The following is a 16545-nucleotide window of genomic DNA, read 5'->3' as shown; positions in this document are numbered from 1 at the left end:
CTAAAAAGCAAGCAAGTGCTCTAAAGTGATTTAATTACCTTGCAGATATATTCTGAGAGGCTTGTGCACGCTGTGTACAATACATTGTGTAAACTTGCCCAAAGCATCGCTAATACTCTCAATCCTGTTGTAGGAGAGATCAGCCCAACACAGATTGGGTAGCCCATGGAAATCTTTCTCTAGATGAGTCAGCAAATTGTGAGCAGCTTTTAGTTCTTCTAATTTGGGCAGCACAGCCTGAAACAAAATACACATCTTTTACGATCTTAACGACCCCACTTACGAGAAGAGCGGAAAGGATCTTGCAGATTCCGATGCTGAGTTTTCACCGGAAATAAATATTTGTTGTCCCCTAAACAAGAGAAAGTGGTTTTTACAAATTGCTCTTCAGAGAGTAGATAGCGTTACGAATGAGCCGCATGGTGGCACATCCAAATGTTGCCTTGCATTTTATAGCTGGCATCAGTCCCATAATATCTTGATTAATCTCGGGGTGAGAGAGATATAGTGTGTGTGTAAGAGGGAGAGCATGTTTGCAATACTATGATAAGAGATGATAAGTTCTTGATAATAAGTAAATATGAACAAAACCCAACACAAGTTCAATAATTCCAGCTAAAGTAGTTGGTTCTTATCAAGTATGAGAAGAAGTTTTGATTGACAAGTAAAATTAGAAGCACTACGGCCTATTAATCAAGGTGATGTGAGAGTTATTAACTTAGATAGGTCAGAGAATTAATGGAAAACAAAAATCATTGACGTAAGAATTGAAGGCTGAGAACCTTTCACCTTGCTCCAGTACAACGTCGTATTTACACTACTCATATGAAGTGGGTAATTTAAAATTAAAATATGCCAGAAGGATGAAAGAATAATGCCAATTTCAGTAATTTTTTATTATTATTATTATTATTTTGCCGAGCTTTCGACCTAGGGACTAGGTCATCTTCAGAGCTTATTGACAATATAGTATTTTTGAATTGTTGTTATAAGGTTGGTTTATCTTCTGCCCTCTCTACTTATGAACTGTTTAACAGACACACCAACTTTATAACAACAACGTAAAAATACTAAATTGCCAATAAGCCCTGAAAATAATCTAGTCTCCAGGTGGAAAGCTCGGCAAAATAATTAAATAATAATAATAATAATAATAATGACCGAAATTAGCATCATTCTTTCTTCCTTCCGGCTTAATGAATCACTCACCAAAAACCAGGAACAATGCTTAAAAATAATGTTATAAACTACATACTTTGGAGGTTTCTTCCAGTGTAATGATGTGGTTGTGGGAAATGTCTAATATTTCCAAGTCATCTAAACCGATGAGGTCATCAGGAGATATCCTTTCGATTATGTTGTGGCTAAGATTGAGGGTGTGTAATCCGGTCAGCCCCATTAGCGATCCGTTTAGAACCTGCAACTCGTTGAATTGTAGCCACAGCTTGTCTATCTTAGTCACCGGCTGAACGCTGTTCTGAACAATAAAAAATAAAAATAGTAACAATTAACGTTATTATTTTAATATTTTTATGGGAAAAGAAAAATTGTACAAATGATTGCCATTGCATTGCATGAGTCTACTAACGTAAAAATATATATTGAGAAGCCATCCTTTCATGACTCTACCGATAGTTTGATAGTTTCAAAGATTCTGTCCGGGACATCCCTGAAGACTTGCGTTTTTTGTGGTAGAGAACATGTGCTAAAGTTGTTGTGCTAATGTTTCAAGGAACTTTTTGTTTTTCTTTTAATTTTAGCAGAAAGAAAAAAGTATGTTGAGATTGGAGAGTGGCATGAGGTTTGAAACATTAATACGGTACTTCAGCGACAGGTGCTAACAGTTAAGACTGGAATATCTGAAAATGGTTGCGGTTGGAAACTTCACCGCAGACATACCTAAACTTCTAATTCTTGTCTGGTGAATTGCATTGTCTTCCAGCATAAAATAATAAATAAATTATCTTTTACTGACCGTAAACTATTATTATTTAGGAGTGAAAAAGCGAGGAATCGTTTTGACAAATTTATTGTCTTCCTCAGGGCATGGTTATGCGAGATGGTTGAGTTAGGAAAAAAACTGTTTTTTATTTTGACACAACTCACACCTGTTTTTTATTTTCACCGAAACCTCGCTTTTCAATCCTAAATAAAATATGTAGTTAAAACTCCAGTGTCAATCGTAATGAAGCGTGAAGATTCATTGGGTTTAATCTGTATAAATCTGTTACTGGGCTTCATGATAAGACTCAAATATATTGTAAAGGTGTGAGGCGAGCAATTGGAATTTTTCTTTGCTTTTCTGAACATCCCAATCTCTTGGTGAATCGATCAGTCCATGTTACAATGTTTCACAAACAAGTTTTAATTAAAACCCACTATTCAATTGTGGAACAGTAGGAACAAAGAGAACCTACCTTCAAGGCAATTTTCCTTTATGTAAAACAAATTATAATTGTTCATAAGTATAAGGTAAATAACTGTTGTACACTGTTTTTATATTACCAAATTAAATTGTAAAATGTTTTGTGCAAAATTCGAGTATGTTCCACAGTTCTGATTATGACCTAGTCCCTAGATCCAAACCTTGGCTTTAATATAAATAAACACATTATGACAGAAATTGGCATTTTTTTGGGCGGTCCCCGCTCATACCCGCCCCACGCACACACCTCTACCGCTCAACTAAGGGTCCACACTATGACCCCTCAATACACACAGATTCCGTCAACAAAACCAACAGCCACAAACAATCGCTAAACACCAGACCACAACAATAACAATAAAAATAGAAGTATCAACAACATACCGTATTCCGTGACCAGTCGTGCAAACGCGTATGGTATCTCAGCGGAAACCAGCCGCCTACCTCCGACAGCGTCGGGGACAAAACTAAATGTAGTTCTTCCCTTAGTCGAAACTCACCACCGATTTTTCCATTCCCGATTCAACTCTTTTTCCACTTCGCCATACATCCTTTCCCTAAACTATAACAGGTAATCTTCAGTCATATCAGCTACCGAAACTCGGCTCTTACCATGGGGTAAAATTACTTGACTTTATATTAAAGCCAAGATTTGGTACCTCTATGCCTCTTCGCAAAGCATAACTCACCGCGGCCCTAACCACCTCAAAGTCCCATGGCAAGCACCTCGTGAGCACCTGCAAAGCCTTCGTGGATGTGGTCCGGCTATAAGGCCCCAAGAGTAACAGAATAGAACGTTGCACGCCATAAGGTGCATCCTCACAATCGCGGTTCCCACCCGATGGGCCCAAATCGACGCACAGTAGGTCACCTGAGCGACCAGAACCCCACGGTATAAGGAACTCACTACCCTCCTTTTCAATCCTCATTCTCTCCTCAACTGTACGACAAAAGAACTAGCCTTCCTTCTTAAATCCCTGACATGTGACACAAAGCCCAATTTTGCGTCCAGAATCATCCCCAAGTATCTGACCTGTGACACCCAACACAGCCTATCTCCACAATATCTGACTACTGGCTGACGAATAGGGGCAAGCGACCCCCTCAACAACATCGCCACCGTCTTATTTGGAGCAATCCTTAGTTTATTATGCTTACACCATGTGCAAACATAATTCAAAGCTGACGTCGCATTAGCCTCCAATTGCGCCGTACTATTGCCTTCCACTACAAGGACTAAATCGTCCGCGAATGCGACCTTACCCAGCAATCCCGGAACGTCACCAGCCAACAGATCGTCGAAGATAAGACCGGTAGCCTTATCATTGATCTTCACGATGCCCGTCGCAACGAGACAGGTTATCATATCAGAGCGATGACATACAAGAGCAATTCTTCTAATCAGTCTGTCTACTAACATGGTATGAATAACGTTAAGTGACGCCGTTCAATGTTAAGTGCATGTCTAAATACTTGAATAATTCTAGGTCATCACTGAAATCTTTCACCTGACATTAGATTCGCCCAGTTAGTTTGGTCCCAGATTTCGCTGAAAGCTATTTCGTCAAATTTGTTTGCAGTAAACATTTTCTCTAACAGAAAATATAGGAGAAAAACGCTACAATACATGAATTGAGTAATTAATAATGGGGTTGTCCACAAAGTTGTTGCGGCTTTTGTACTTGTGAAAGTTCCATATTGTAATTTTACTGAAGAAAATGGGTTGAGGGTGTTCCATTTTAAACGCTTTTTAGTTTTAGGTTTGTCACAGCCATTACGAGTGATGTTAATCAAACAGAAAATTCAAGGATTTTTATTTTTTTATTTTTTAGAATTCAAAGTGAGGAATAAAGCAATGATGATAACTTTAAAAACGCAAGGCGCTAGTAAATGCTAACGATTGTACAGCGCAGTAATGGCTTAAGAACTGCAAAATTTCTTTGAGTCGAAAATTTTGGTGCTCCTAAAATTACAAATTGCAGAAAAACTGATCAGATATCTGCACAGGGGTGAAGCAAAGTGGTGACGTAAAAAGCATTTGATAAGTGTATGTCTGGACGGCGGGATTGGTAAACAAACATTCTGATTTGAGCACTCGCAGGACTTTCTTCCGCTTACCCCACTATATTCCAACATTCTAACCAATAATTATTCTTTAAGCTCGGAACATTTGAGACATATTTAATTTTTAACCTACGCCTTCACGGTCAATGGCTACTTCGGCCATCGACGTCTGGCAGCCCAATCTAAAATAGAGACCCATTTAATAATCAACCGTTCATTAAAATTAAATTTAACCTTACAGAGAAGTCTACGCTTCCTCTGAAAATGCTCTAACGCATTTTTTGATTATCACGAATTATGATATTTTCCTCTTGGAATTTAAGACAGAGCAGACAAAAAGGCAGATATCCCTCCCCCCACACACACTCACACACAAATGCAAACTACAATATTTTGTCAAAACCACTTTTTTGTATTCAAGAGCCCTCAAAATCTAAAATCTACTCGATTAAAATATTTTTTCTTGCTGGTTAAATAAGTGCAATTAAAAAATCGTCGATATGAAGAGTGACTTCTCTAGTTCTGCTACAAAAAGATCTATTTTTCGAACGGGTTTGATGTGCAATTTAAATAGTCACACCAACCTCCGAAGAAAAACACGAAATAGCAGTCACACATCCAATTAACTTATTTTAGATGCATTGTTCCTCGTTGAAACCTCGTACCACTCTTATCGAAATTGGTAATGGAAATGGTTCAACAGCACGTACAAGAGGAAGTTTTGCTACCTCATTCTCCCGGAACCTCTCGCCAACTTTCTACCACTTCATGTTCCCCAAATTTTTTTTCTGCAATCCGAACCACGAGAAAACGCTTCGCCCAATCGAGGGTTTTGTTTGAAAAATATAAAAATGTTTTGATATGAAATTTGTTGGTTGTAATATTTCAAATTTTTATATTAAAATTCAGTTTGAAACTCACAATTAAAAAACCTCATAACGTGGTGGACAACCTAATAATTTTCCTTGAAGTGATCCAAACGGAAACATTAAAGATTACCTGCATTCTACCTGAGAGTTTATTGATTTTATTGTGTGACAAGTCCACAAATTCAAGTTTTGTTAATCCTCGTAGCTGTTGTAAAGAGAATTCTTGTATCTGATTGTAGGACAAGTTGAGTTTTCTTAGCGAAATTAAAGGTAGCAATGAATTGTTCAAGGTGGCGATGTTGTTATAGTCCAGATGTAACTCTTCTAGGTACTCCAAGTCAGCAAAATCATTTTCATTTAACTGAAATTAGAAAAATCTTATTAATAAAGTGAAGGGTATAAAGGGTATTTTTTTGCAGGAAATAAAAAATATTGTCTCTTCAATTCCAGCATTGCTTCATTATTTATTTTTATTTTTTACTCTGAAATGAAACAGTACTTTTTTAATGACGCATTTCAGAGGGTGACTTAAGATTTGATTTCCTTCATAATCAACTATAATTCTATTTCCCTGAGAAAATATGTACATATTTCACACAAAAGACATGATCTTTATTTCTGAATTTAATATGAGCTGTTACCAAAAAAATCTTTGAAGCCTTAAAATAAAAATAATTTAAAAAATAACATTCAGAACTATAAAATCCGTTCCAAGTCACTTTCCTATATACGAACTCGGAAACCTTATTTACAAAGAGGCCAGGGAATCCCCACGGAATGCAAGGTTTAAGCCTCCTCTGATTTTCCGTTCAACATTCATCTGCATAAGTATATATAGTTGTAATAGTAAAAACTTTTTTCATATTAGGAGGTAGCACATAACTACTCTAGTAAAAGCTTAATTATTACGATGGTAAGAGATAGTAGATTGACCATACATAAGTTAAATCTGGCTCAATCTGCTTCAGGTCAATTCCATGAGTCTATAGCAAACCTAAATCCAGAATACTGAAACTTTAATGTTAGCAACTGAATAAACTACAGCAACTTACTCTAGAGATCTTGTTATGTGTGAAATTCAAGACCTTTAGATGTTTTGATCTTGAGAGGGCACCCTCGAATGAAGTAATGTGATTAAATCCGAAATGAAAGTATTCCAGTGTTAGATAAAATTTTAGTTCTTGAGGTAATTTTGTGATGAGATTACAGGTAGCATCCAATAGAAGCATTCTCGTGTTAGGGTTGAGCTGGGGCAGTTCCCCGTCCAGGTTCACCAGCTGATTTCCCTTGAGGTACAGCCACTGAAGATACGACAGCCCACTGTGAACCAACTTCAAATTAGTTCATATGCAACAGCAAGTAATCAGGCAGTAACTTAACAGTATCTGGGTCATTAGATTTTTTGGAGCCCTAGACATGGAAGGCCGTTACATTCTTTTAAGATAAAACAATGTTAAAGTAACGAAATTTAGATTTAAGGTTACTGTTTCAAAATGATTTAATTAGTAAGATAAAGTTGCTAATCGTTATTTAGATTCACACTTTTAAAATAATGTAATCTTAAACATGTTCTTTAAAGGAGAGAAAGGCGACAAAACAAATAAAATATTCACAAAAATTGTATAAAACCAGGTATATTAAAATATAATCAAGGTTCAAAATTTGTATACTGATAATATAATTATTTTTTATTGCAATCATCAATTTAAGATTTAAATCACTCACTGCTATTGAAAGCTCTAGAAAAAGTGGTTTTACAAAAAGGTCTATGTTGTGTTTATCTTCTGCCCGAAGTCATCATAATTTAAAAAAATAGTAGAATAATTCAAATACTTATTTTAAAAAACTTCTAATTTTTTCCCCTTCCTGTTCACTCCAATAGAAATCTGCATAAATATCCAGCAAATAGGATCAATTCAAAAAATCTTTTTTTAGTGCAGTTCCCATTTCTATTTTAGGGACGGACAGTGATTATTTTTCTTTAGTAAAAGTTAAATTAAACATTCCCTATACTTCATGCTAGAGTTTTTAGACATGCATTTAAAATTTTCTTATAAGATTAATACTATTTGGCGTTAACTAAGTTCGTGATTTTAGTCTTTGGTATTACATTTGTACGTAAACTCTTCAGTTATAACATTGTTATAAAATTTGATGACAGTTGTGTTCAGACCATTAGTTAATTTAAAAAGGTTGCTGTACACATTCCTGTACAAAATATTACCGCAAAGTTCCATTCAAGTCTTTGATTTGGTTGGAGCCAATATGTAGATAGCCGAGAGAGGAGGGTAGACAGTCCGTCTCTAGCAAAGAGATATTGTTGTTGCTGAGCAGCAGGGTGTGCATAAAATTCAGACCCTGCAAAGTACAAATCTTACATTACAACTTTGTAACCACTTAAATTAAAAAAAATTAAAACTATTTGTCAAACCTTTTATTTAAAGTAAAGACAACAGATTTACGCGTTCTTAAATGAGAGCAGAGAAATAGAGGACTGGCATCTACTAGTAGACAAATTTAGAAATTTTTTCTACCTGAATTAGTAACAGCCATATTTATTGGCCTCAGCCGATTAAGTGTTGAAAGTGCAAAAAATTGAACTATTACTTGGGAATCTGAACATTAACTATATTAGAAATTGCATTTAACATCAGTTGCCTCCTAGATATAAACATGTTTTATCATTGAATTTCTTAAAAATTGAATCGAAGTAAAGTAATCGCCTATTTTTTCAGGTGGGGCTTAACGTCCAACTACCAATTAGTTTTCGTGGACGGAGGCGGAAGCTCATACTTTACTATCCACATTTTTTTTTATAAATAAAAAGTAGCTACATGCGAAATCCGAACTGTGGATCTCCCACCTACTAAGCCACGCTTATAACCACTAAGTGTTTCTGCGAATAAATAAAATAAACGCAATTTAAAGCAAATGGAACCATTTTTAATAAACTCGCCAATAATATGGAATATGCAGTAAAATCGCACTTCCGCTCTAGAATTTCAGCCCGTCTCCAGGCGATAGTTTCCGAGCTAAAAATTTGTCAATTAAAACATCCGGTGTTTACCACGAATCACAACTTCGCACCGTATTGTTTATTTAAATTTTCTTTAAATTTGGATGATGGACTAAAATAAAATTAATCAATCATAAAACTGAGAATTCTTACTAAAATAAAATAAGATGATTTCAAAATTATATAGTTCATTAAAGTAAATGGCTTTTGTTGAGCCGGTAAAGAGCCGTCACACATTTTCAGAACTCTACTTAAACAATATTTTTTAAAGAAAAAGGTAAATATAAAATGATGGATCCAAGATACATTGTCAAAGTTGAAGAGAAAACATTTGGACAATTACTCTAATGGTGGTCTTATGTGAATTTAGCTCCGAAATGTCACAAACTAAAGTTATAGAACCACAAATTTTTAATGAGTGTATTAAGTGCAAAGAAAGTTTTGAGATCGTTTTGGGGAAAATCCATAAAATTGAGAAATTAATCCTGTAAAATAGTATTTCCGATTGCCTAAGTTTGCCTAGAAGCTTACTGTAGGGTCCCTTGGTGCCTAAACCAAAGATGTACCAATTTGATTACTCTTTTTATTGAATTAACAGTGCACATGTTAATGAACAACATGTGGATAAGCCGGCGTAAATCACTTTAGATTAGGTTTTTGTACTAATGGAACCTCAAAACGTGTTTCCTGTGAAAACTGAGAATCGAATATCTGCTGTTTGCATTACTTCTTCTCAGGGGTGATTGAAAGTAAAAAAATCTTTAAATCAATATCTATAAAACAAATAAAACAATTTCAAAACAAACATACTATTTTAAATACGATTTATTTAAAAGTGTCATATAGAGCAATCTAAGGACTTACATGAAAGGCCTCAGTTGTTACATTAAGGATCTTAGCATTTCTGAAGTCCAGCACCTTGATGTTAGGCATTAGATTGAGACCTTGCTGGGGCACTGAAGTGATTGCGTTGTACGCCAGGCTAAAAGCTTCTGTCCTGCTTAAGCCGCTGAAAACAGACTCTGGCAGGTCGCTATTAACAAAACCATCTTTATTAACATAACATTAATTTAGGTGAAAATAATGGATTTTGTAGTTTTCTCAGCGAATTAACTTCAGACAGGAGGGAACGGATTAGCTGAGTGGTTAGCGAATACTGGATTCCAACGCAGAGATCAAGAGTTCGAAAAGACCAAAAGACAAATAGCGAAGTCATTGAAAAATAACCTCTTCCTGTAATTCCTTGTACGTTAGAACCTCTTTTGAAATAAAATAGAACAAGGAAGAATGGTAATCAAGAAATATACTTATATCATAAGAATTATATTACATGTAATAAATTTAACAATGACTGTGATAGGGTTAGGTTAGGTATAACTTGTAGAATTTGTTCTTCAAAATTCAATAATTTGCTCAGCTAGACTCAGATATAAACTGAAAGCAAACGAAGTTTGCAAAGCATCTCACCCTCAGATCAGATTTCACTGAGATGAGGCATCCATTTGTAATAGATTTTGAGGAAGCGCCACGTTAATTGGGGTACTGCTCCTCGCGAACAGAATCACAGGTCTTGCTCCACTTATTGCCTCACTCCAAAGTGTTTCATCAACTTCTGGTGGTAAAAGAATACATTTCTTTTTCTTCCAGAAGGATATTGATTAGCAGTACATAATCGTTACTTTTATAGCGGAGGGTAGACTCATATAATTCATGACTCCTAGGGATGGGTGTTGGTCTACAGGTCAAGAGCTTGGCTTTATAAGTGGGAGATCCCCAGTTCAAATTCCGCGAATGACTAGTTTTTATTAATTAGATTTATTAGATTAGATATTAGAACAATTGGAAAAAATGGTTTATAGTAAGGTATGAGCTTCCACCCCCGTCCACGACATCTAATTGGTAGTTGGACGTACAGGCTCCGAGGCGACAACATTACTTTACTAATTTATGGCTCTGTGTTGAAGTTCTCAGGATACTTTCCAACAATTCGGCCAATGCACAGAGAGATGAAGTTTTTGCCAATTTCCAATATATTTTTGAAGGTAACCGCCCACTTATACACTTAATAAGTTTGACACCGGTTATATTTGAAAAAGAAATTTTATATAGACAGCATACAGATCTTTGACTTGAGGTTTGGAATTCGTTGATATAATCTCCTGAGAATAGCGTCCTCAGACCTCAAACTCGAATTCCGAGGCGTTTACGCCATTTACACCACAACGCCATTAACATCATCAAATGGACATTCATATGTTTTTGGAGACCGAGGAAAACGTCCCAAACTGATAGTTAGGCTTTAGTCCTCAGTCCATTCTACCGACACCATCTGTTATCATTTTCGACCAAGACCACTATTCCTAAAAAAACAGACATCAAATATAGTACTCTGAGATATCTTATTCATTTTATCAGCTAAATTTTAAATTGAATTCTTCTCAGACCGATCAGAATCTATTATTTAGGTTCACATCGAATATAAAAATTACAATTAATCAAAGCTAAAATAAATAAAATATTAATTATTAAAAGTATGTACAGAGGTTTTTGCACTACTCCTACTCCTTCGCCCTTAAAAAGGCGATTTGTCTCTGTGTAGAGAAATACTGTTTTCTTTTAGTCTAGTACAGGAACTGCAAACCCATTGCACTGGTTTCCGGCAACGAGGACGCAGGAACAACACTCGCTATTAAAAATTTTCAAATATCGTGGAACGCTCTCATTTACAACAGAACTACGCGGCAGCAAACGCAAATCAGAAACACAAAACTTTTAGGGCAATTTGAAAGTGTAAAGCTAATTATCAGTTATGATGATAATGCAAAGCATGGGTATAGAACAACCTATATTGCTTTATAATTTTCCAATGGCGAATTTTAATTGTGCTTATACAGTATGTACAACTTTTTAACTTCACTTTTGCTGACAAGGAGAAAGCATTGCAATTGAACAGATTTTTTACCGGAAAAACTGTTTTGAGTTCCCTTTAGTTGCAGATTTTTTTACGAATTGGAATGTGTGCGCTTCTGATGCTTATTCAACAAAACCTCAAATCTTAAAAAATCGCAGCAAGTTCCAAAATATGATATTTAGCCGTAAGCACAATAAAGTCTTAGGCAAAATCGGTCAAAACCACTGAAATGAAACGATTTTTCAGTTCTAGATTTTCTCGAAAACGGCTTACGATTTTTTTTTCTAAACTTGGAATACTTATTACTTGAAAGCAATTTAGTAATTTATTTGAGAATCATACAAATACATAAAATGAAGTTCATACTCTCTGCACAAATAAATAAAAGAAAGTTGATCGTATGTATCAGATTTTTCGTAGATTAAGCGTGAAGTTTCAGTAATTTTGTGAGTGATGTAATTGTTTACTTTTTTATTGACCTTCCAAGGAAATAAAACTCCTTAGTTTGAGAATCTAAATAATTTTTTTAATATTTTATCTTTAGAGATATACACATAGATAACATACAGACAGATAAGTGCTGGCAGAACAGTTTACTCTTTAAGAGTTAAAATGAAGAGAATCTTAGTAAATACTTCACCTACAATCTCAGTTTTTTTTTTTCCAGTTAAAAACAACTAGAATGAGTCGAACACTAAAAAGTGAGATTAAAGATGAGAATAGATGTGATGTATATTCATTCAAATTTACAGAGAGATAGTTAAGTGTAGACTGTTCTCTCTTTGGAGGTGGGTTCTTCAGGATGCAAGAATAAGAATAAGAATAAAGAACATTTTCTTAACCTCAAATCTTATTTTGCTTTTAATATTGATCAGTACAACTAGTTACTTATCCTAAAGTGAGGTAAATGCAGAACTGTACCGCAATTAGTAAAAGTTTTTTCTGATGAAATTCTAATTGTAACTGATATTGCGGGCTCTCAAACAAGGTTCTATTTTTTAGCCAATATTTCATAAAGTCTTTTCTCTGTTGACGCTACATTGAAAATTTTCACGTTTTTTGAACCGGTCTTAATCTGCAACCACTCATTCCTGGGCATTTTGGTTTTGCTCAGACAGCCCAGATTAGGCACTGCAAGGCCTTTATTAGCTCTGACGCTAAACATTTCAGCAGTACTGCCTCTATTACATCTAAACCTGCCACCTTATTATTTTTTTAGGTACTTCTATTTCTTTTATCTCTGGTTTCGTTCCTTACTCTCTAATAGTTGTCAACCTATTTCTGATAAATTCTACCTGTAGTTAAAAACCCTTCTTATGTTGTAGCTGTTTGTAAAACTTTCTTGTTCTTCCACCTTTAAAAGCTAACTAATTATTTAATTCAGAGTTCTTAATCTTATTTAAGAGAGAATGAGAGAGCTTAAGGAATACTGTTGTTGTTCAAGGACGGTACGAAGTTCGGCTCCCATAGAAAAAGTTTTTGTTACAGTTATTAACTAATAAAATGTTACTTATTATCTGCCAAAGTATTTAAGCAAAATAACTCTCGAGGGCTTATAAGTAAGAAAAAACCGCGAAAAAACTCTTTCATTTGCTCTCCTGTAAAAAATTTAAAATGTGACAGAGTCTTGTGTATCTCTGAGGAAATAAAATTTATTAACAACTGTTTCTTATATTTTAAATTGATATTTAATTTATGTTCTTTTTATTATTCAGTAAGGTGATTTATTTTTATTTTTTCAAGATCATTTTTTATTTTACATTTTCTTGTAAGCAAATACTGCACTAATCGTACGCTTATGCTTCACAAATTATTTAATGAATGAATAAAATATAATACTGCATCATAAAATTAGATGAAAAGTGTACTTGTTAGTGTTCCTTTGTGGGCATTTGCAATTAACATGATTTTGAACGAAGTTTTGACTGCAATAAAGTAAAATATTGTTCATTTGATTAACTAGTAGCAATAAAAACATTAATTGGTTACAATACATTGAATTAAATTTTTACATGATTTAAGGAATATGGGAAAATTAAAGCTTCAAATAGCTTTTTAAGAACTGCAGCGCACTGATATTTCCATTCTAGAGAAATTTAATCTGATGAAATTGTGAAATCACGTGATTTTAAGATTGTATCTATTTTTGAATGTAAAATCTATTAGGAGTAACATTTGGATTATCAGCTTGTGTTCAAGGCTGGGGATTAGTTGAACAACATTGAAATCGTTGTTAATTGATAAACATATTGCGGGAAAATACGTTCCAGTGTCGTCATACTGGCTACTAGACTTATTAGGCTGGGATTTCTTGAATAATTGCCACCAGAAACAGTTTCATAAAAAACACATACTTCTTCCCTTAAGTAAAAAATAATGTTTTAAAAAATCTTACCTTAAGTTGTCAAATTGTAATTTAAGTTGCTGGATCCTTAATCCAAGTTGTTGGAATGACAGTTGGGGCAGATCATCCAGTACTGAATGGCTGATCGTGAGAGATATGTCAACATTGGTGTCAAATTTGCTTTGTAATGCTGTTATTACTTGTTGAAAGTTTATCATACGTTCGCAAGTAACTGATATAAGTATAGTTGATTTGTTGGTTAGCTGTTGATACTGGCAGGTACAGGGTGAGATGGCCCGTCTTTGTGCACAGTGTACATTCATTTCCAGCGACAACGATTCAACCACATACACTAGCCCAGATAATACTATACTAATATTTAATATGAAGCCGACATTCCCCATGACTTGTTGCTAACAAACCGCCCACTATTCACATCAGCATTGGCCTGCAGTACTAAGAGCTAGTTAGTTAACTTCTTGACCCCACTTCAACAATCTCACTAAAACATTTAATTATTGCTCTCCTGTACGAGTTCAGTTTTCCAAACTCTACTTATTTCTCTCATCCACCGAATGTAAAAACTGTGAATAATTAACGCAATTACCCACTGATAGGGTTAACTCGACTGAATTGGCCAAATATGTGCAGCATTATTGTTTAGATAGTTTCGCACTGATGTTTAATAAGTTCATACCTTATTGCACGACGTCATTATATTCAACGAGTTAGCAGAATAAGAGCTATAAATAACTGTATGTTTAGGTCCATGTAAGATTTACATGGATAATTTACTTTTGAAAACTTATTAAGAATCCTAAGGATGGAGATTAAATGGGAGTAAAAGATGACTATTGAATAATGAGATAACTAAAGTAGATAAGGAATAGCGATATTGGAAGACCTTTGGCCTAAAGGAAGCCTGTGTGTGAGAGAGAGGGCGAGAGGGATAGCCTCAACTGAACACCTTCCCCAGTTAACTAGTTATTACTAGTTTATTTCATTATTCGATGTTCTACTATGTATGTACTTTCGTTGTCTTAAATTATGGAGGTACCTCTTTTCTTTTCTTTTAACTGTCCCAGTGAAAACTCTTCATATGGCAAGTTCGAGACAGATCTACAAAAATTTTTTTTATTTATTCTGAGTCTTCAATTCTAAAGCAAACTTGTTCACATTAGTTTTTCCGTCACAGTTATCCATGCCGACCTAAATTTGGATTTCTCTTTTCAATTAGAAGCCAAAGGAATAAAACGTTAGCCCACGGCATTCTTTGTTCGAATAATAAAATGTAGTGTTACATACATATTCACACACAATTCCAGCCTCAAAAACCTCAATATATTTTCACTAATCTAATACATGATTAGTTAACTTGCATATGATTTTCATAAAAACAGTAACAGAAATTTTGTATTATTATCCTTATAAAAAAATTATGAATTCGCAAAATCGCGTTTCAAAATTTTTGTATGAAGGAAATGATAATTCCAGAAAAGTCAATTGACTTCATATAACTTTTAGTTACTTTAATACATTTCTTTTTCTAAGCTTCAAAGAGAAACGATAGAAACTGGGTTAAGATAAGAGATAACTGAATTTACTACCAAATTTTAAGAAAACGGTCATCTTAAACGAAGGTTCGTAAATGATTCTGTTATTTTGTAATACAATCTAGTCAACAATATAAAAAAGATCATATGAACATTCCAGAAATGCTGCGAAAAAAAGTACGAGTGCGTAATTATTACTAACGAAATATTTTAGAAAACAATCTTGGTCTAGAGATTGAATCTGTAGGTTGAATGTCTAGATGTAGCTGCTAGTGCAGGCAGCGAAGAGCAATTAATCAAATTGGATGGGATGATAGGAAAACAATAATTCTTCCATCACCAACTCGGTTTGAACTTATACTACAGATTCTAAATTAGAAATAATTCTATATCATTATTATCAACGGGAGAAGGGGCGGGTCCTGTTTCCAAAGGCACCGCAGCCAACGCGTTGAATAATTTTAGATATTTTTTACAAGACAAATATTATTTTTTAATTGATGTTTCTAAAAATTTATTTTAAAATTAATATTAATTATTTTTAATATTTTCAACTCATGAAGAGGAAGAATGTAATAAAGGGGTCCATTGAATCCAGTGCTCGGGAGTTGAAACATGTCCGCATCCGGCAGAGTACTGTACTAAACAGTGCAGAAACTTGGGTTCTGAAAAAGAGAGGGTGCCAGATATTCTTGATATTAGAAGCGAAATGTTGGTGAAGGTCAGCAAGGTGCTCGAAGCTCTGCGAGAATGCGGAATATCCAGATAAGAAAAAATATCGAGGTGAGGAATACATCACGGAGTATCTACAAATCTAACTCCTAATGTGGTTAGGACATGTGAAGAATATTGGTGCGGTAAGATTATATTTGGATAGTGAGGTGAATGGTGGAAGAAGAACAAAGACCAAGGGATTATCTTAATAAGGTAAGATATGGGCTAGTGGAAGAACCAACAACTTACAAGATAATTGTGAATTTTATAAAAGTAGAGAAACCACTCAATAAATAATTTTTTGAGAAGGGGTCTTTAAATCTTGTAATTTTGTATTTATGTATAATTTTTTCAAACAATAGGTAACAGATCTTAATTCAGACTGATAAAAGTGGGGGGGGATTTATAATTTAAATATTTTTAAACATTATGTACGAAATAATAAAAAAGAAATATATTTTAAAATCAACTTGTTCCCTTAAAGGTCCCGAAGTACTATTTTTTGTGGACAAAATGAGATCCATGGAAAAAGCAAAACAAAAACGAGCCGCCGGCTACTCAATGGAACCTAACCTAGTTTCAAAGCCAAGTTTTAAATTTAGATTTTTTTAGCATTTTTGTCTACTTTGTTTTTATAAATTTTAATTTA

General features: G+C 34.4%; 1 protein-coding gene across 1 annotated transcript in view; it reads right to left on the bottom strand.

Annotated features, from left to right (window-relative positions):
• Positions 1–16545, bottom strand: part of ltl (leucine-rich repeat-containing larval translucida) — a 19909-nt gene extending 3364 nt beyond the window's left edge. The window contains exons 1-7 of the mRNA XM_074117138.1: positions 13681–16545; positions 9239–9407; positions 7583–7716; positions 6411–6678; positions 5489–5719; positions 1256–1477; positions 39–237 (exon numbers count right to left, since the gene is read on the bottom strand). Coding sequence (XP_073973239.1) covers positions 39–237; positions 1256–1477; positions 5489–5719; positions 6411–6678; positions 7583–7716; positions 9239–9407; positions 13681–14033 — 1576 coding nt within the window. The 5' untranslated portion in view covers positions 14034–16545. The remainder of the gene's footprint in view (positions 1–38; positions 238–1255; positions 1478–5488; positions 5720–6410; positions 6679–7582; positions 7717–9238; positions 9408–13680) is intronic.

The sequence above is a fragment of the Rhodnius prolixus genome, unplaced genomic scaffold, assembly GCF_049639745.1.
Source record: "Rhodnius prolixus isolate KJV_2025 unplaced genomic scaffold, Rpr scaffold_2, whole genome shotgun sequence".
In the NCBI taxonomy this organism is placed as follows: Eukaryota; Metazoa; Arthropoda; class Insecta; order Hemiptera; family Reduviidae; genus Rhodnius; species Rhodnius prolixus.
The sequence above is the reverse complement of the archived record's forward strand: the minus strand, read 5'-3'. Positions and strand labels throughout refer to the sequence as shown.